General features: G+C 39.8%; 1 protein-coding gene across 6 annotated transcripts in view; it reads right to left on the reverse strand.

Annotated features, from left to right (window-relative positions):
- Positions 1-21191, reverse strand: part of ptprz1a (protein tyrosine phosphatase receptor type Z1a) — an 84355-nt gene that overhangs the window by 4736 nt on the left and 58428 nt on the right. For 5 of the 6 annotated variants that reach the window (XR_003593764.1, XM_028004117.1, XM_028004124.1 and 2 more), the window contains 13 exons: positions 15185-15270; positions 14611-14696; positions 11990-12010; positions 9213-9309; positions 5948-6030; positions 4892-5026; positions 4612-4746; positions 2432-2595; positions 2220-2355; positions 1741-1887; positions 808-901; positions 599-672; positions 181-297 (listed from right to left, as the gene is read on the reverse strand). Coding sequence is in view for 5 of the 6 variants with exons in the window: in XM_028004117.1 (XP_027859918.1) it covers positions 181-297; positions 599-672; positions 808-901; positions 1741-1887; positions 2220-2355; positions 2432-2595; positions 4612-4746; positions 4892-5026; positions 5948-6030; positions 9213-9309; positions 11990-12010; positions 14611-14696; positions 15185-15270 (1375 nt within the window). In the remaining variant the exon portion in view is untranslated. The remainder of the gene's footprint in view (positions 1-180; positions 298-598; positions 673-807; positions 902-1740; positions 1888-2219; positions 2356-2431; positions 2596-4611; positions 4747-4891; positions 5027-5947; positions 6031-9212; positions 9310-11989; positions 12011-14610; positions 14697-15184; positions 15271-21191) is intronic. The other variant, XM_028004142.1, reaches the window with a different exon arrangement.

The following is a 21191-nucleotide window of genomic DNA, read 5'->3' on the forward strand; positions in this document are numbered from 1 at the left end:
GTTGAAATAAATGGAGGGTTATAGAATAATGTGTCAAATATGACAATGAAATAGTACCAAAAATTATTTTTCTAATAAAATGGAGGGAAGTGTTTTGCCCACAGCTGAAAGCTTTCAGTGTTCCTGGACCATCATTTCCCATTTGGAGAATATCATTTGAAATGAATCGTTTTTGCTTACCCCAGGCAGTGAGATGATGACCTGGATATTGTGATCCCATATCATTCTCCAAAAGTCCTTTATGGTGCCAGGCAAGGGATTCTGGGTAATGATGAACTCTCTGTTTAGTCTGTAGCCCTGCAAAACAAAGCCATACCTTTGTACAGGCGATTAAAGCTCCAACTAGTTGAAGAAATGACTGGAATACCATTTGATCCCTCAATGGCATCACAGAACAAATAAACCTCTGAAGCACTGATGCTGAAACATTGAAGGCTGACTTTTATATAAAAGTAATGAAGCTGTTAACAGGCTCCTTTGCCTGTGTGTTAATGAAAAGAGAGATTCACATCCTATGGGAACCCTCATGAAACACACCTTCATCCTCTCCTATGATTCTGGCTAAGATTTAGTTACAACGGAGATTTGCTGGTCTTACAGTGATGAATGAGGCATTGATGTAGTCGGTCGTCTCTCCAGCTGTTATAGATAGACACACTCGTGACCTCTCAGCTACAAGAGAGAAGAGATCAGGTTAAGTACTTTGTGGATCATGTAAACAGGAGCTGAAGTGGAAAGATTTAAATGTGTGACTGAGACTGATGTGGCGTTCCAGCAGTTCATGGTGTTACCATGAGGCAGTCTCACCAGGTATCACAGAGCAGTCCCTGTTCTTGCTGGAGTTGCTGTCCTGCAGAGCGCTGGAGAAATCACTCTGCTTCACTTCACTGTGACACACCAGCTGTGGAGAACAGAAAAGAGCTAACCTTTAGGTTCTGCTGTCCTAACTAATGGTAGTCAAAAAATGGAGCCTGATATACAAAGACTTGTGCAGATTTTTATTTATCAAAATATGGCATATTTAAATCCACAAGAGTACATTTGCACAGAAGAAATGGGTGTATGGAAGTATGAGGACACATGGATCTGAGCACATTTACAGTAGTTTGTCTATTCTAACCAGCGTTCATACCTGACCCATGGGCTGTACAAATAAACTTGATTAATTGCTTACTTGAACAGATTTAGGTTTACAATTAAGTATACATTTTCCAAAAACGATTTCTGCTTTTTTACATTATATTTAAAATGACATATAAAAATATATATCTCATGACTGGGGTGCTGTGGTGGCGCTGGGGTTATAATTTAACCCCAGCTTACAACAGTCCTCAATGTGGCTGTTGTAAGTTCGATTCCCGGCCTGGTGACCTTTGCTGCAGGTCTTCTTCCTTCTCTCATTGCCCTCTTTACTGTCAATTCACTATCAAATAAAGGCCACTAGAGCCAATAAAACCTTTAAAATATACTATACTGTATATGTACAGTATATACAGTATATATATATATATAGAGAGAGAGAAACATTACTGATGATTGTCATCAGTAATGATTTAAAAAATGTAATTTTTTAAATCAAAATCTATCAAACCCGTCTTATAACTGCTGAGCAGCTTTTTGCATGTTTTCTCTGGTATTTTGATGATTTATCTTTGATGATGACCCCCAAGTCTTTGTGGTTGGAAGGCCTTCTACCATCACCCTAATCTCCATTAATTTTGCATGAGTGTGTCAGCTCACCTTAAACTGTTTGTCCAGGCGAGTCCTCCCAGATGGTCCTGGAGTCAGCAGCTCACCCACATAATTGTGAAGGTGGGCTGCCAGTACTTCAGTGTCCCCACATAAGATGGCCTCCACCAAAGCATCATGGATAAAAATATACTGTTCCTGTAGAAGGAGGAACAGTATATTGCTACAGTTTGTAATAAAACCTCTTCTTATGTATTTTTTAAGGCAAACCTAACAGACAACCTTGCTGCTTTTATTGTACTGAATGGAGACAAGTGCAAAAAAAATCTGTGCAAGTAAATAATTTTAGTTGTTTCATACTGAAATTACTTTTGGATGATGTGTTGTGAAATTGGGCGATATAAAAAAATGTAGCGAGAAAAAAATGCTTTATTTCTGCACAGAGGAGACACATACTTTACCCTACTCGTCTCTGTTGCATTATCAGAATGAAATGCTGCATGTGTTTAAGTAGCAAGTTGAACTCTGACCTCAGTCTGAACCAGGAAGTTTCTTTGTGTCCGGATGTGCTTCAAGAAGCCAGGAATGTCAATGGTTCCTTCGTGTGATATCTGTTTCAGCATGCTGTCCAGGACAATGTACGTGCCTGTCCGGCCAACCCCAGCACTGCACAGCAAAACAAGCAGTCAGAGACACTTCCAGTATCAGCTCAGGTGAAGATGACAGTGAAGCTTCATGTGACCTGCAGTGCACCACCACTGGGCCCATGTTGTCTGTGTTGGCTCTGGATGACTTGCGAATGAAGCTGAGAAGCGGCAGAGACAACTCTGGGACACCCATATCAGGCCACTGGGTGAACTGGAACTGTTCCACTGTTCGCTCGTTGCTCCACCCCTTCTTTGAGCTCTGCAGGAGGAAGGTGCAGGATAAACTCATTAACTTCAAAAATAACAATATTCTTTCAACGATAGAAAACTTCTGGCACCTTAAGTTGTAAAACATTAGGACAATTGCATGAAATGTTCAGTTTTTCAACAAGAAATGTTTGCTTTTTGATGTCTAATCTTTGTTGTTTCCTCTGGAAATTAAACTTGCAAATGCAAATTGCATTGAAACAACAAAACATTCCTTCTTTCACTCATTAAGCAAAAATTATCAAATATCTTTGTTTAGTGTTTTTTGTGTACAGCATATTTAAAATATTTTCAACAAAATGCATCTTGGAAACTGAAATATCTTGGCATATTGCTTTTTGCTGGCTTTTGTGAAGAAGTCTGTCTCAGCACTGTTCATTTGCAATTGCATTCTATTCCGTGTACTTCTAGAGAGCTAGAATGTATTGGAATGTATGTAACTGACTTTAAATCTGTCCATATAAATGAACTGAACTGGCTGTGCATTCAGTTTCAGTAAATAAACTGGAACTCTTTATTTTATCATTCACATTTATCGTGAATGATGCTCTGCAAATACTGAATTCAATTTACCAGAATTCTAGCTGAGCAGCCCATCATTTTCTGTCCGTTATATGTTTGTCATTTTCTCCAATAAACTCTTTACTCATTCGTGTTTTTTTCTTTCAAGCACACTGCTCTTCTGAAGAATGTCTGTGACAACCATTTTAGTCAGTTCTTGTAGAGGAATGCTTTTTAACATTTGCTTCCATGCTCTTTAAATCTAAGAGAGCCACCTGCTTGGCTCACAGAATAAACAACCTCACTGCAAGCATGTGGATACAGTTAATATATTTCAAATATTCAGCAGCATGATGATTTGGTTTTGTTGGTCTTCTATACCATGTTAAACTTAGTTGTAGATTAGTTATCACGTAGCAAAATAATTTCCACCCATAACGACTGATTGATGTGGTTAGTGAGTGACATTGCACTGCCTTTAATTTGAACAAAACTTTTTCTCCTTTTTCTTTACAGTTTATTTACGTATTTATTAAAACAAAAGAAAGGGAGAATGTGTCATTTTTCCATCAGATTAGTCCATAAATTCTGATTCAGTGCCGCTGTGCTGCAAGTTCCCCCTGATGATTTTTTGCACACCTTTATCATCACACTAAGCTGATATTCATCCTCCACTATAATCACATTTTAACAAAGAATCCTAGATAAAAAATCTGGGGATGGTTAGCTGGAGGGTTTTGAATTTCTCTCTAAGTTTTGCTTCCTTCCCATTGAATCTGGATGTTTGTTTTTTCAACTTTAAAATTTGAGCTTCTGGAATGTCAGTGAGCAATGAGAGAAACAAATAAATGAATCTAGGCAATGAGCTCATCTTTATCACCTGGCTCCTGGTTCTGAGTCAGGTTCTGCTTCTGCTGGAGGTTTCTTCTTGCTACAGGGGAGTTTTTCCTCTTCACTATCACTACAGGAATGCTCACTAGAATGAAGGATTGACGTAAAGTCAATGACAACTCAAACGATTGTCGCTACGTCCAGGAGGAGTGAATGCTGCAAGCCAATGACTCAATGCTCTGCTGGATTTCCTTAGACAGAACGTTTTCATTATTCGAGCTAATTTGAACAATGAACTGAACGTAATGTTGTGAGTTGGTGCTGTAGAAATAAACTGAATTGAACTGAATCCAATTCAATTCAGGCACAGTTCAGTTCTCAGGACTTATCTCACATTTTTATCACACACTGTGACCTGAGTGGACTTCATGCTAAAGAAGTTAGCATTTTGTTCTTTTGTTTTTAACATTCAGAACACATAAGCACACTGAAAATTATATCTAAATTAATACTAGTGCATTCACAGTATTTGGAGGGCAATAATCAAACACATGCAGAGTTTAAAGCTAAACCTTGAAGTAACTTGAAATTTGTCATTTCACACAGATATTTATTTTAGTCACTTATATATATTTAGATGAACATTTATAATTGAAAGTTAGTTCTATCATCTGACCTTTTTAGTGATGGTATCCCTCACACGGAATGTTCTGTGTGTGTAGTAAGCCAGAACTCTGGTACTCTTTACAGTCACAAGGTACGGCCCGTATTCCTCCTGCTCTTCTGCCGGCCAGTACTGATCACATTTTCTCTGAGGGCACACAAAAACAGAGGAGCTGCATAAAACATAAGTGATTAAAAATGCTGATTTGTGTCTCAGGTTCGATTTAGCCTTATTTTTGGTATGACGAAGATTTGTTAAATTTCTTCCAGTGGGACCAAAGCCATCTACTCACCCGTCCGTTTTCTACCAGGTTGGTGATCATGACAATGATGTGAACGTTCTGCTCCCAGATCATCCTCCAGAAGTCTTCAATACTGGACCTCAGAGGACCCTGAGCAGCAATGTATGACCGTGGCCTCTTATACCCCTACAGAACACAAAGCACCTGCTTCAGCATGGAAAAAAAAAAAAACTTACCCACATTTACTGTCATTGTGCGTCATACACTTACTGGTAATTACTATTCAGCCTGTAAAAGTGGCAGAATTCTCTCACTCAGATTAACAAGAACGACTACAACAGGGTGTGTGGAAAATATTCACTTAGATTCTCAATCATTTTCACATGCAAAATGTCTTGCCATGCAGGAAACACAAACCAAATACTTCATCTTTTATGATAAAAATAATTTCAGTCACATTCCTGCAAACACATTTTGAAAGATGTTGGAACAGCAACACTTTTTCCACCTTGGGATTCATGTTCACAATGATTTAGAATGAAGCTATAAAGTGTGTCAGGCTTCATGTAAAGGCCTGGAGGATTCATTTTGTCTTTAGCAGCATTTGGGGCTTGTTTGGTCTCACTTGGTTCCTGACAGAGCATGTTTCTTGAGCATTGTAAGAAACATTATGCTGCTACCAGCATAATGTTGGTTTGTGTATTTTTGAATACTTTTTGCAGTACTAGTTATTTATTCTCAGTAATCAAACAAGAAAGAAGGCAGGGAGAGAAGGGGAGAAACATGAAGGTCCCATGATTGAACATCCACCAGCATGCCTTGGGATCCTTCATTTTAAAATGCTCTTCTTGATCTTGATGTAAAGTTTCCAAAGTCTGGCCAAACAGATACTTTACTGGAATACCAGACCCACGACGGAAAAAGATTTAAAAACGTTTACTGCTAAATGCAGTTTCACCATGTATGAATGACAGCGTTCCAGAACAGAACTTTGTTTGATTTAAATACAATTAATTTGTCTAACACATTTAAACTGTGTTCTCCTTGTATTAGACAAATTGACTTAAAGAATCAATTTTCCTATAAATGAAACCAACAACTTCTTACATCCACATAGTTGGCATTAATATAATCGGTGGGTTTTCCATCTTTGCTGGCTCGTGGGGAAAGCTGAACCCGGCTGTGGTCATCTGAAGAGTAAAGAAGAAAACAAAACTGGATCAGATAAATATGAAAAATAAATCATAAAGCTTTCTGTTCTTTAAGCATACTTCTACAGACCAGAGAGTTGAGGATATTGCCTAGTGAGGAAAGGAGGACTTGGAGGTTTCCTTTGATCCATTCAAAGACGAAGAAGAATCTGAGCACTCAGATGAGGGAAGTCCATTACCAGGTCAGAGGTTGCTGGGCTAATTAAAAACCTCCCTAGTTGCAGGTTTCCAGGAATGGACAAAATTTGCCCCAGGAACTTGAAGACTATGGGCACTGTGGGACTACTGTGGTTGAGATGCCTCTGTGGTGCTATATGGAGGACTGGGTTCACACCGAAAAAAAGGAGCTTTAAGAAAGTGACCCGTAAATTGTGCTCTGACTATTTAGTGATCACAATTCTCAGTGTGAAAGCTTGCTCTGTTGCATTGAAAAGGAGTCACTCACCAGTTGCTGAACATCTAATAAAGGCAAGCTATTTGGCCATGGAACAATGAATCACAACTGGTGAAGCGGTTATGAGAATTTGGCTGTCCAGTCTATTGTTTTGTGACCAATAACTGTGCTTAAGCATTTTATAGAGAACCTGGGATACCAGGGTTGCTTTAAAGGGCTGTTTGATCTTTTATGCCCAAAGCGACAGCTATGAATGCATTCTTCCCTCAAAGTCAACTTGCCTCCAAGGCGGGTTAAAGTCCATCAGGGCTGTCTCCTTGTCTTTGTCAAATTCAAAAATTCTTTATTAATCCCAAAGGTAAATTAAATGTCGTAACTCATTAATTTACATTCTTCAAAAAGTCATTGAACATGGAGATGGCTGTTGGCAATAAAGATCTCCTGCAGCAGTCTGTACTGCACTTAGTATGAAGAAGCTTCTGACTGAAGGTGCTCTGCCTTTCCAAGACAGTCTCATGAAGAGAATGGTCAGGGTTGTCCATAATTTTCTTGATCCTTTGCATAATCATCTCCAAAGGTTCCACAGTCGTCCCCAGAACAGAACCAGCCCACTTTATCAGGCTGTTGAGCCTTTTTAGGTCCTTGGTTCTGATGCTGCTGCCCCAACAGATGATGGCAGAAGTGTCTAAAACTAAGATCTCAAGGATGGGGAGATTGTGGTGTCTGATTCGGGAACCACGAATTCCCAACTTTGCATTTCAAAGATTATTTAGTATTATTGACATCATCACACCACAACTTTCAGTGTGCACTGGAGCACTTTGCTGTTAGGCATGAAACATGTAGGATGATATTCAGCAATGTTTTTCCTTCCATTTCCTGTCTTGGTATTTCAAATATGCTGAAATGCAAATGTATTCCTTAAGATGGTATTGGTTGATTCACTTTATTAAATCAAGCATCAAAGTAGACAGGACACATGAAACGGAATAGGAACCAACACTAAAAGTAGTTTAAGTGACATCCCCTTCCTGATCCACAGAGTTCAATATGACGTTGGTCCACCCTTTGCTGCTAGATCAGCTTCTACTCTTCTGTGAAGGTTGTCCACAAGGTTTAGGAGTGTTGATGGGGATCTTTACCATTCTACCAGAAGCGCATAATGAGGTCACATACTGATGTTGTACGAGAAGGCCTGGCTCTCAGTCTCTGTTCTAATTCACCCCAAAGATGTTCCATCAGGTTGAGGTCAGGACTCTTTGCAGGCCAGTCAAGTTCATCCACACCAGACTCTCCATCCATGTCTTTATGGACTTTGCTTTATGCTCTGGTGCACAGTCATGTTGTAAGAGGAAGGGGCCAGCTCCAAACTGTTCCCACAAAGTTGGGAGCATGGAATTGTTCAAAATGTCTTGGTATGCTGAACTTTCACTGGAACTAAGGGGCCTGAATAACAACCCCACACCATAATCCCCCCTCCACCAAACTTTACACTTGGTACAATGCAGTCAGACAAGTACTGCATTGTCTGACTGCAAGACAATGCAGTACATTGTACTGTGGTGGTTGTCCTGGCAACCACCAAACCCAGACTCGTCCATCAGATTGCCAGATGGAGAAGTGTGATTTGTTACTGCAGAGAACGCACCTCCACTTTGCTAAAGTCCAGTGGCAATGCAAGGGGATGGCTACCAAGCCATTGGCACGAATACCCTGCCTCGCTCCTCAATTGCACCCCATAGCATCACGACCATATCAACACAGTGTTGCTAAGGAGACAATGGTTCTCAAATTAAAAAAGGTGGATTTTGCCACTGCTTTGACTACAACAGAAAGGATCTCACTGAGCAGATGAAATAAACCCCAAACTCTGCCTTAAAATAAATAAAACCGTAGACTGCACACTGAAGCAGTTGTCAGCATTATTGTCATCCAGCAGAAGGTCTAAAATCCAAATCCCAGTTGGGATATTATGCCAGTTTGTAAGTTTTCCCATTGAATATGTGAGTGCTCTTGAGTACTTCAGCTTCCTCCCACAGTTCAGCTACATGATGTTTGGTTTATTGGACTCTCTAAGTATCCCTTTGATAAGAGTGTGATTGTTTATGACATTCCTTACTGTGTTACTCTGTGATGACCTGGAAACCTGACTGGGTGAACTCTGACAATATAAGCAGGTATAAAACAGTAAGGATGGAAAAAATACACTGTGATGAGGATCCAGGAGAAAAACATATACACAGTACATGCGTGCACACCCCCACAGATGCCCCCCCCCCCCCCAAACACACACGCACGCATATGTTTTTACCACATTTGTTCTGTCTGAGGGCTGCACAGTGGCGCAGTTGGTAGCACTGTTGCCTTGCAGCAAGAAGGTCCTGGGTTCGATTCCCGCCCGGGGTCTTTCTGCATGGAGTTTGCATGTTCTCCCTGTGCATGCGTGGGTTCTCTCCGGGTACTCCGGCTTCCTCCCACAGTCCAAAAACATGACTGTTAGGTTAATTGGTCTATCTAAATTCTCCCTAGGTGTGTGTGTGTGTGTGAATGGTTGTTTGTCCTGTATGTCTTTGTGTTGCCCTGCGACAGGCTGGCGACCTGTCCAGGGCGTACCCCGCCTCCCGCCTGGAACGTAGCTGGAGATGGGCACCAGCAACCCTCCCGACCCCATTAGGGACAAGGGTGAACAGACGATGGATGGATGGATGGATGGATGTTCTGTCTGAGGTCTGTAGAACCAGTTAGTACTGAACTGATTTGGACTCACAGGCCAAGATGTTGTTGTATCTGTTCTTGGTCTTATTGTCAGGATGGTTGGAGCTGTCTGAGGTCATCCACATGTCCACTGTACAAGCCTGTACATCCTATAAGAAACACAGGCACAAAAAAATTACAAGTCTAGACCGAGGATGAAATTATGAGTGGTTTGCTGCCATATCTGCTGGGCTTCCTTACTGTTATTATTTTATGTGTACAAGCCCATTGTTGTTTTGGCCAGCCTGCATTGATTAAAGTAAATCAATTGTCTGTGTCCCTACTACCTACTGCAGGAGGGATTTTTGATTTTTATTCAGATCATGCTTGTTTTTCAAACATGTCTGTGGAGTGTGCCCTGTTTGACAGGTGGTTGTGGCTCTATCTATTAGAGCATCTTACTCTAATTTTATCTGGAACATATTCTGTATTCAAGGCCCTTGGCAGTGAGATCATTACTCAACTTTACTGAATTTCTGCTGCATAAGAAAAATGAAAAACAACCAAGATGGTCAGATGATTACAGGTCATTTTCAGCCTGATCTCTCGTGATGTACGATTGATTACAGACATATTAGAATGCATCTGACTGTTAAAAGTGTCGCTATTTACCGAATGAAACTTCATGACAACGGTCGTAAACATTCATCAAAACTCTTTCATCTTCATCACACCCCGTCAAATAAAGTGTTACCCAAATTTCTTTTTCCCTGTTCTGGCATTTAGGAAATAGACTTTTTTCTTTTAAGTGACAAGGCACCTATGCTGAACTTTTATTTACTTAAAGTCACCTTTCTTCATATGTCATGTTCTCAGTGTTTTGAGGAACAGAAACCTCTTTGCGCAAAAAGACATGTTAAAAACAGGCTTCATTTTTATACCATAACCTTGTTAGGGTATAAACTATGAGGGGCTGTTTAGGACAAAAACTATGTTTTGACTCACACACTAGTAAAGACTCATACACACACAAAATTTTAAAGTTGCGCATTTTCACTATTAAAATATTACACACGCATACAATTTTTCTTTCTCACGCGCATACATAAAAGACTAAGATTGCACATATACACTAATAAAATATTGCACACAAATACACACACCCGCACGCCTCCACACACAAAGCATACAGACATACTATTCTGAATGATAGATCGAAAATGTATGTGTGTGTGTGTGTGTGTGTGAATTAACACTAGGCTAAATGAATGAATGAATGAATGAATGAATGAACGAATGAATGAATGAATGAATGGGGATGAGTCTTGCATTTGTCTGTGTGAAAGTAGCCACGGAAGAGGCGGGGCATCATTTGGAGATCAGATCACGCATACATTAAAGTTAGTGAAGTTAGTTTCAAGATGGTAAACGCCGATTACTCCGCTGAGCGCCAATATCTAATATCCAACTTGAAACTAACTTCACTGCGGTATCAACGCATGCGTGATCTGATCTCCAAATTATGCCCCGCCTCTTCCGTGGCAACTCTCACACAGACAAATACAAGACTCATCCCCAGCCTAATGTTAGTTCACCCCCCCACACCCCCCCCACACATTTTTGACCTATCTATCAGAATAGTATGTCTGTCTGTATGCTTTGTGTGTAGGGGTGTGATTGTGTGTGATATATCCATCCATCCATCCATTTTCTGTTCACCCTTTGTCCCTAATGGGGTCGGGAGGGTTGCTGGTGCCCATCTCCAGCTACGTTCCAGGCGGGAGGCGGGGTACACCCTGGACAGGTCGCCAGTCTGTCGCAGGGCAACACAAAGACATACAGGACAAACAACCATTCACACACACACTCGCACCTAGGGAGAATTTAGATAGACCAATTAACCTAACAGTCATGGTTTTGGACTGTGGGAGGAAGCCGGAGTACCCGGAGAGAACCCACGCATGCACAGGGAGAACATGCAAACTCCATGCAGAAAGACCCCGGCCGGGAATCGAACCCAGGACCTTCTTGCTGCAAGGCAACAGTGCTACCAACTGCGCCACTGTGCAGCCCTGTGATATATCGCGTGTGATATTTTAATAGTGAATATGAGCAATTTTAGCATTTTTTGTGTATGTGAGAAAAATTGTATGTGTGTGGGGCATTTTAATAGCATACATGTGCAATTTTAAGATTTTGTGTGTGTGTATGAGTCTTTAGTAGTGTGTGAGAGACAAAACAGTTTTTGTAGTAAATGTACTCTAAACATGCAGTTCCTGCATGGGGAGTAGTATCTCCATGTCTTGGAGTTTTCATTACAAAGGTTTTAATCAATTTCTGTAAGTTTAGCCAGAAGTTAATTTGTGGATCGATTTGCTTTGATTTGCGTGTATGTGTGGATTATGATGTGATTATGATTATGATTATTATGTCAGTGATGATGATTACATCATCACTGACATCAGGTGTGAATCTGACTATCAACAGAAATATTAGAAATACATCAAAAATGCATTAATATGTTAAAGGTTTATTTTTTTCCTACTTTGGCCTCATTATAAGAGTCTGTATAAGAGTCCTTTGCTAACCTTGACTTTATTGAGATCTGGAGATAAGACATATTTTAAATAGAATAGATTTAGATGTTTCTATGATTTATTATGCTTAGAAAGTATATCTCACATTGTGTTATCATCAACAATGAATGAATGAATGAGGACAATTTAGAGTAAGGAACTCTTATGGTAATAAGAAATATTTATATTGAAGACATTTCTGAGACGAGACATATCTACTGTCTGATGCAGGATCAGTCAGTAAATTCACACAGTCTGGAGGAGAGCATCTTACCTCATAACTCTCTTTCAGTGTCTAATGATGAGTGTGAGGAAGCAGCAGGCAGTCCAGATATTTCCATGACAACACAGACAACCAGAGAGGTGCAAAATATACAATTACAAGACAACACAACACAAAAAGAAAACAACAATGTACACAGTTTGATGCAAGAGTTACAAATAAGGCCAACCAAAGGGAAACTCCCCAAAGTCTCAAATAATGTGGATAAACCAAAAAACAAATGAAAAAAAACTATAATCAAACACTGCACTTGCATCTGTACAAACCTCCTCCTTCACCCTAAACACACTAGCTAATCTTTGTTTTCTACTTATTGATGATAGTGATACATTCAGAACAGTTTTTAAATCAAATACAACTCTGGTTACTGCTAAGGTTTCAGTAACGTGTACATGCTTTGTGAGCATGTACACTCACTAGGCATATGAACAAATTCATTTGTGTGAAAATGCTTCATCAACCCTGAAGCATATGGCTGCTCCAACAGGCCAGATGCCTTAACCTTCATGTTCATGCATCTGCAAAAACACCTCCACTCATGCCATAGTCACAAAACTGTAACTCTGAGTCTTCCCCATCTGTGAGCACACAGGATATTTTAATAACAAAAGACTCACAGGTATCAGCTGCTGAGATTTCACTACAGAGATCAGGACACGTGGACTGGAATGTCTCCAGCAGCATCCTTCACCTGCCTTCCCTGCTGCTGGTCAGAGGGCCCACCAGGGGGCACTGGTGCATGGCTGCCTATCAGACTACCCCAATGCAGCTGTGGCTGTAATGTAGTAGCCATAGATGATAGCTCACCACCTTCATGCACACCTGAATGTGTGCATGAATGGATGAATGTAGTGTTTAGTGCTTTGTGGTCCTCTGGATTTGATAAAATGCTATGCAGATAAGAGCTACTTATTATTTACCATAAGAATACCACATGGTGTCAGAACAGAGTTATTGTTTCATCCAGTCCAAGTACCTGGAGCTGACATTTGTTGTGAATTGGCGCTATATCAATAAATTGAATTGAATACAGTATGACTGAAATGCCTGGACAGAACATGAAGAAAAAAAAGCGAATGAACAATTTCAATAACACAAGTTTGCACAGAAGGAATGGTCACACACTGACATGAAAGATCACCAAATGTACTTGTTTGCATAGCAACACATGTGAAATTTGGATTACAGGTCAGGCTAAAATAATCAAAAGCTGGTGAACCATGTAGCTGATAAACCCAAACTGTTGTGGTGGAAAATATTATTAAGGTAATATCTATTGATCATGTAGAATGTCAGCATTCTCAGTGCCCTTGAATTCTCACCATGAACCTGTTTGGGTCACACACACAAGGTTGGATGCTGTTTTCCTGCAGCTGCCTGGGAGTCAGACAGCCTGTCCCTGGTTTTGGATCTCTTATCCTTGGTATAAAATCCATGTGTCGACTGGCAGAACTTTCATTCACAGCTGTTAATCTGGCTTGTTCATCATTGATTGTCTTTTAAGCTCTCTGTCTTGTGTACAATATACAAATAAACCTGACTGAGTGATTTCATCTAGCAGTGCTTGACAATAATTTTTTTCCACAACACTGTCTTCAAAAGAGATACAAATAACAAACATTTTGTCCAGGGCCACCAGAAGGAACCACAAGCTGCCCTGGCTTAGAGTGCAGAGCTGAGAGGCTGCAGCCAAACTCTTACATTCTGTGAGCTCATCAAATGTAAGATTATTACATTTTATGAGCTTCCTATTGTTAGTTAATGACTAACTGATTGTCAAAAGATCTTTTATTCATTATTTTACTATTCATTAAGTTAATGTTAACAGCCAGTGAAACTGCTAGCTTCACTGCACTGTTAAAATCTACATTACTTTATGTGAAACTAGTAAGAAATCAGAGATAGTGCTCTATTTTTATTCATTCTTCTCTAAAGGTCCAGTCTATATTAAAGATGCCTTTAATTTCACAATAAATTTCCATCATCATCATCATCATCATCATTAAAATGTCTTTATACCAAAACCATGTAACGTCTTTGGGATATCGTTTTCTTTGGTGGCAGTTTGAGGACAAAGCTGGAGCCTGTATTCCTTCTAAGTCAGTGAACAGAAAAGACACAAGTGACTTCCTGTTCACAACAATGAAGGGAGGCTCCTCACAAACCATGTGCATGACTGCAGTCCCAGTGAACAGGCATTTTGAGAGTGCTCTAAGCTTATTCTGCTCTTGTTCTTAGCTAATATTTTATTAGCTTATTTAATTGTGTCAAATCTCTTAATTACTTGTTTTTTTGTGTTTGTAACTTTTTGTTTGTTTTTTCCAAAACATGTCTCTCTTGTGAATGAGATCTTGGATCTCAATAAGACGACCTACATGAATAAAGATACAATTTTGGGGGGGTTTACATCTCTGCAATAAAAAAAAGCATTTCAGTTCATTCTATTTATTCATGGATCATTAATGATCCCGGGATCAATATTAGTCAAACGACGCTGTAGCCATGCATCATGGTTTAGTGACAGGGACAACATCCAGGAGCTGCTTGCCAGCGCAGGGTTTCTGCACATGACAGCTGGAATCACAAGTAGAGAGATGTTCCTTTTCTCATACCTCAAACTCTGCGGTGAAGCCCTGAGTGCTGTGAAGTTCAGCAACGTGTTTGACAAAGTCCTTCACTAGAAAAGCCGTGTCCTCACCTGGAAGATTTAAAAAGGAAAATTAAACATATAGAATAAAGATGATACAGAAACCAGACATTTTTGGGAAAATGTAGTTTAGGCAACTTTATTTCCAAAGTTGATCTTCTTTTCATTTTTTCAATGTAGGCAAGAATCATCCACAGAAGACTACATTAAAGCCTTAAAGAGAGAGAGGACAGATGTTGTTTTTCTTAACTTCTTTAAAGAAGAAAGCACTGGTCAGCTGGACTGGTCATCAGTATTTGTTAAACATTGGTGCTCTGCAGGAGTTTGGATATTTATTTTATAATGTCGATACTTTTGAAGCATCAGTTATAACATAACACATTCTGTGATTCAGAAAATGTGGTAACAAAGTGATGTAGTATTTAGGAATTTAAATTTGCAAAACAGTATTTGCCAAAAGCAAGAATGAGTTTTATGTTTTCAGATTTTCATACATATATATTAGTATTTGTAAGTGTGTGTGTGTGTGTGTGTGTTACCAGATGTTGATGCAACAGCAGACTGTGTGATGACTCGGGGTGATGACATGTTGTGGATGTAAAAGTGAGCCGTCTGGAAGCACATTCTGTAGAAAAGAAAGAAACAGGATGGAGGTTTTACTTTTCTTTGTTCAACACATAGATTGTAGAAACAGAAATGTTTCTGCTGCGGCCATCTTTGAGCTCAGGGAAAACAAGTTTATGACCAACTTAAAAACAGAAAGACAAAAATAACGCCGGCAGCAGAGCAACAGCAGTGCAGTAAATCCAATAGCTGTAAGATGCTTTTGTTTTCATGTGATTCTGCGTGAGCCCAGATTTTGACATTACACGTTAATCTTCACATAAACATGGAAAAAAAGATGTTCTGCTAATCCTCAACATGTTTTTAAACGGATGAGGCTGCTGTAATGAACCTGCGAGATCTCAGCCAGAAATGGACATCGCCTGGGAAGACGGCTGAGCCCAGAGATTAACAGACGGATACTTAGAAGAAAACACAATAATCAAAGACTGAGCCTCACCGGTTCAGAAAGCCAACAATGGATTTCTGTTTACATGGTCAAGAAGATGTTTATACACATTCACTATGTTCATACTTTGCTTTAAATCTGCCTACGCATCTAAAACTGATCTATCTGTTCAGTTTTATCAAAGCAAAGATGTTTGGTTAATTTTGCTCTCTTTTGCAATGACACAAGAACGACTCCGAACAGGCAGACCAAGACATGGACAATAAATCTAATATTTACACATAATATCTGAGTATAAAACTGCAGACATAATGTTTTTATTTTTGTTCAAAACAGAGCATTTTCTTCTGAATTCAATAAAATTGAAGCAACTATATTCAGTATTTTTACACTTGAAAAACAACCATTTCTCCTCTTTTGTTTTACTTTTTAATCATCTGTAATGAGTGTAGAATACTCCACGACAGAATTGACTGATTTACTTGTTTGTCATAGTGCTAAAAAAGCATTTTAGGGGCCGTGCTGTGGTGGCGCAGGGGGTTAGCACGCCCCACGTTTGGAGGCCTTAGTCCTCGACGTGGACTTCGCGGGTTCGACTCCCGGTGACCTTTGCCGCATGCCTTCCGCCCTCTTTCCTGTCTGCCTACTGTCGCAAAAAATATGAGCCGCTAGCGCCGCAAAAGCTCTTTGGAGAAAAAAACCAAAACATTTTAAAAGTCACTTTTTTCCAAAATCTAAAAATTTCCCAGAGACACATTTAGAAAAATCATCCCCTTCAGATTTTATCTATTTCAGTATTCTAGATTTTGAAATAGAGATGATCAAATGCAATCCAGATTCATAAAAAACTCAGTGAAATGGTCTATTAGTTTAGTGCTGAGCTGTGAAGCAGATCCCAGTGTCAGTCCGTTTGTTTTCTGAACTCTAGCCATGATTTTAACGTTGGAGCTACACAACAAAGGTCAACCTCATTTAGACACTTTTGTCTATTCATAGCTGGGAATTAGACCCATAGATTTCTTCTATGTTTTATTTTAGACTTCAAGCTGAACATTCATAAGATCCACATATTATGCAGCTGGTGTGTAAATCATACAGAAATGCTAAAAAATGTCTAAAGAGTAAGTCAAAGACAAATACATAATAGACAGCAACTCTAATTTGCTATTTTTCAGTAGTGGAAAAATGACGAGATACTGACAGCTACTGTACTGCGGTAATAGATTGAAACATCATGCTGTTTAGAATCCTGCAATTTCAAAGAGGAACTGCTGACAGGGATGAAGCAGAGCTGACAGAAAATCTCTGCTAAAGATTGACTGACACGCTGCATAAAGTATATCAGTAATGAGAGGCCCACAGCTCCAAATCAAATACTGTAGCATTAGAAATCTGCAATGCAACAGCATCTACTGTCCGCAGTAGATGATGTGGTCTTTTCAGAGCAGTGTTTCAGTGTCCACCTGGTGGACAGACTCCCTCTGCTGTCGCCTGTCAAACTCTGGCCTGGACCTGCAACACTTTCTAAAGAGTTGATCAAAAGCAGGACATTTGTGATTTTTGCCACATGACCATCACAATTACTACAGTGAGTAATAAAGTGTGTGGTGGTGTGCAGTTTGATGTCAACCTGATCTTGTCAGTGTCTCATCTCTGTCCAGTTGTGATTTAATCTGCATCTACAGTTGTGATAAGGGTATGTGGTGACATTTATGTTTTATTATGGTCCTCAGTCATCTCACGGATCTGACATATTGGAATGGCCTTAGTGAGCAACAGATCACACACAGTAAATGTCCAAAGTGTCAAATAAGCAGTGTCAGAGCATGGGAACACTATAAAAGTTCATACTAATAGTTTATTGAAGCCTTGAGGCTTTTATTCTCAAATCACTGACATATGGCTCAATAGTTTCACCAGCCCTTTGCCCACATGTGTTAAATTTGTGTCTCTCCATAGTGATATTCATCTGAGGATTGCACATTTCACAAAACTTTCTTTTGAGGCATATGGGTTCCTCCCTAGACTCTACAGAAACCAGGACACTTCCTTTGCCTCATCTCCACTAGACGCCCATATCTCAGCTCCATACACAAATGATGTTTCACTTTCAATCGCCTCAGGCCCGGCCAGCTTTAGAAGAATGCAGGGTTGAGCTTGTCCTTCAGCTTGTCTGAGTGTGCTGCGATGAACATGTTTTAGCGGGAGGGGCCATCTAAAGCCATCCGCCATGTTGTGAAAAGAACAATGACAATGGTTCCACACTATGGTGGTTCCTACAGTGCTCACAGCATGAGATTATTCACAAAACCACTGAAGTCCAAGGTGTGGGCTGTGGTAATAAAGAGTCTTGTTGCATTGATAACTTGGTTTCATAATAACTGTTAGCCACCAGCAAACACAGCAGCGCACACTGCCCAGTGGAACCGTAAGCCAGAGAATAAAAAACCTAATCAGTGCCCGCATACGCAAAACCAGAACTATGGCATCTGTGAAAACCCAGTAGTACTGTGATACATCCACAATTAGAGACTGTCCTCCAGTGTTGGTCCATCCACAGCGGGGTTTAGTGACCAGGATGGAATGACCTGCCTGCTGTCCTGACTTCAGCCCTGCAGGAACAGCTTGTTCAGTGTGAGGCCCGGTTGCGTTAACTGTGTGTGTGTGTGTGTCAAAAATATCAGAGGCTTACCTGGTAATCAAGTTATAAATGTTTAGTGCTGAATGCTTTGCAATGAGACCTTTACTTCATTTAGAGTGAGTTTGAGAGCAAAACCACAAATCATTCATTTTTATAGAGCTGTGCAGGCGATAAACCTTGATTTGATGTTAGTTTGACTTCACATAATCTTTACTTTCTTGCCAATGTTGTGGCTATTGACAAGTCAGGCAATGTTTTCCAAAGCTGTATTGCTTCTCCCTGGGTTGTCACAAAGGAACAATAGAGGAGGCGAATGCAGCAGGATTAGTGGAGGTTTGGCTTCTTGTCATCATCACATCGAGACACGAATCCCTGGACCAGCCTAATCAGGCAGATGTCATTTTCTATCCAGTGAGCCTCTCTAGACATATCAGCTGAGTGGATGCTCAAATTGCTGCAGCTGAGAAACATCCCTGGCCGAAGATTAATCCCCATGCTCCTCAGATTATTGCCGGATTAGCACTGCTCAATCTTTGATATACAACAACAAGCAGAGTGCAAAACAAGAACAACAAGTTAAGTCTAATGCGGCACTGGAAAATTACTTGGAAATGTGCAGTGAGTAAAAAAAAAATAAAAAAAAAAGGCTAAAAGTGTTAAACACTGCCTGACAGCATATCCAATCAGATTTCTGAAGATGGTTATTTCACAGTCTGAGAGGAAGAAAAAAAAATTTCAAAAATATATTTTACAAATAAATAAATAATTTAAAAAAAGCAGTTAGTGGCAACAAATCAAAACATTAAGAAGGGAGTGAGTGGGACACACCTCCATATTGACTGGTAGCTATGGAGTGAAAATAGTGTCAAAAAGATTTGTGTGTGCGTAAAATGATTTGTGCGTGCGTAACAGGATTTGTGCGTGCGTGAAAAGATTTGTGCGTGCGTAACAGGATTTGTAAACCTTAAAAATAAAATACATGTTGAAAAAGTACACACAAATCACCTGGTACGCACACACAAAACTGCAGTTACACACAAATCCGGTTACGAGTGCACAACTATTTTTGAGACTCATTTCACGCCTCGGTGGAAGCTCCAAGATTTGTGTGTAGATGGTGCGTTTACATGCTAGTAAAAGCTGGGACATCTGAGTTTTCTTCGGAACTGTTTCTTTTTTCCACAGTTCAATACATATTTCTCTCTTTACTTGTCTCGTGGCTTAGACATATTTTTGTGAGAGAAAAATACATATGTCATTACACCCACGTCTACTTTTTAATACTATAAGATTGTTTATATATGAATCCGCATTTGGGACCTATTCAACTGTAATTACTTGGGTAAAAAATTCAACCACTAGGTGGCGGAAGTTTATTCCGCTCTGACTGGGAAAAGCCTTCATTCAAACTGAGAGAAGAAACAAGAGGATGGCAGGTCAGCCGAGTGATCATGTTCGTGGTTTACCGTCCGAAGTTAGTGGATGTTAAAATTTGCATGTTTTCCTGACCGTTGTAATGCGTATTTTTTAGATTATTTCAGATTACGTTTTACGTTTCAAGTAGTTCGACCCAAAGTTCTCGCCCTTCTATAGCAATAGCTCATGTCTACGTTAGCTAAGCTACTATTAGCCCTCGATTAGCATCGGTCCAGTTTAAAACAGTATCTTCCTGGCCCATTACAGCCATGTCTACGTTTATCACCATGCTCAGCTATTTTTATGATGCCGACAATAATGTAGGCTTAGGTGACGTCTTTTATTATTTGAAGGATTCATCCCAGTTCTCCTCACTAATTGTAGTTTTTGATTCTAAGCCACGAGACAAGTAAAGAGAGAAATATGTATTGAACTGTGGAAAAAAGAAACAGTTCCGAAGAAAACTCAGATGTCCCAGCTTTTACTAGCATGTAAACGCACCATCTACACACAAATCTTGGAGCTTCCACCGAGGCGTGAAATGAGTCTCAAAAATAGTTGTGCACTCGTAACCGGATTTGTGTGTAACTGCAGTTTTGTGTGTGCGTACCAGGTGATTTGTGTGTACTTTTTCAACATGTATTTTATTTTTAAGGTTTACAAATCCTGTTACGCACGCACAAATCTTTTTACGCACGCACAAATCCTGTTACGCACGCACAAATCTTTTCACGCACGCACAAATCCTGTTACGCACGCACAAATCTTTTTACACACGCACAAATCTTTTCACGCACGCACAAATCCTGTTACGCACGCACAAATCTTTTCACACACGCACAAATCTTTTTACACACGCACAAATCTTTTTACGCACGCACAAATCGTTTTACACACGCACAAATCTTTTTACGCACGCACAAATCATTTTACGCACACACAAATCTTTTTGACACTATTTTCACTCCATAGGTAGCTCAACCATAAGGTGGCTACAGATAAAACCAGGCTGCGTCGACACCCAGGAGTGAAACTACATAAGGAATTTTGTGTTGAATCCACAACATTCCTGATGTTGTGGATTCATCTTTCAAGAGAGTATTCCAAGAAAATGAAAATCTTGGACCTATGGAGGAATTCTTCTGCCAATTTAAGTGTACACATTTTTATTGAGAAGATGAATTTTCCTGTTTACAATCTTACATTTTATTCCACTCTCCATTAAAATATGTTTTTCAAACCAGGGAATGTAGTACAGGCATGATTTAGACACAGCTGAAGAGCACATAAATGTTCCAGACCAGATGTTTCCACCACAGGATGGTTGTGGCTTGTTATGAGTCCAGATGTCCCCCATGTCCACTTCTGCTTTGTTTTAGCAGATTTCTCTTCAGGTTGCTGTTTCATATGCATCTGCTAAGATGTCTTTCCTTCTACAATATCCACAAAGTTCACTTTTAATTGAATTCATCATCTG

The sequence above is a fragment of the Xiphophorus couchianus genome, chromosome 2 (assembly GCF_001444195.1).
Source record: "Xiphophorus couchianus chromosome 2, X_couchianus-1.0, whole genome shotgun sequence".
Lineage (NCBI taxonomy): Eukaryota > Metazoa > Chordata > Actinopteri > Cyprinodontiformes > Poeciliidae > Xiphophorus > Xiphophorus couchianus.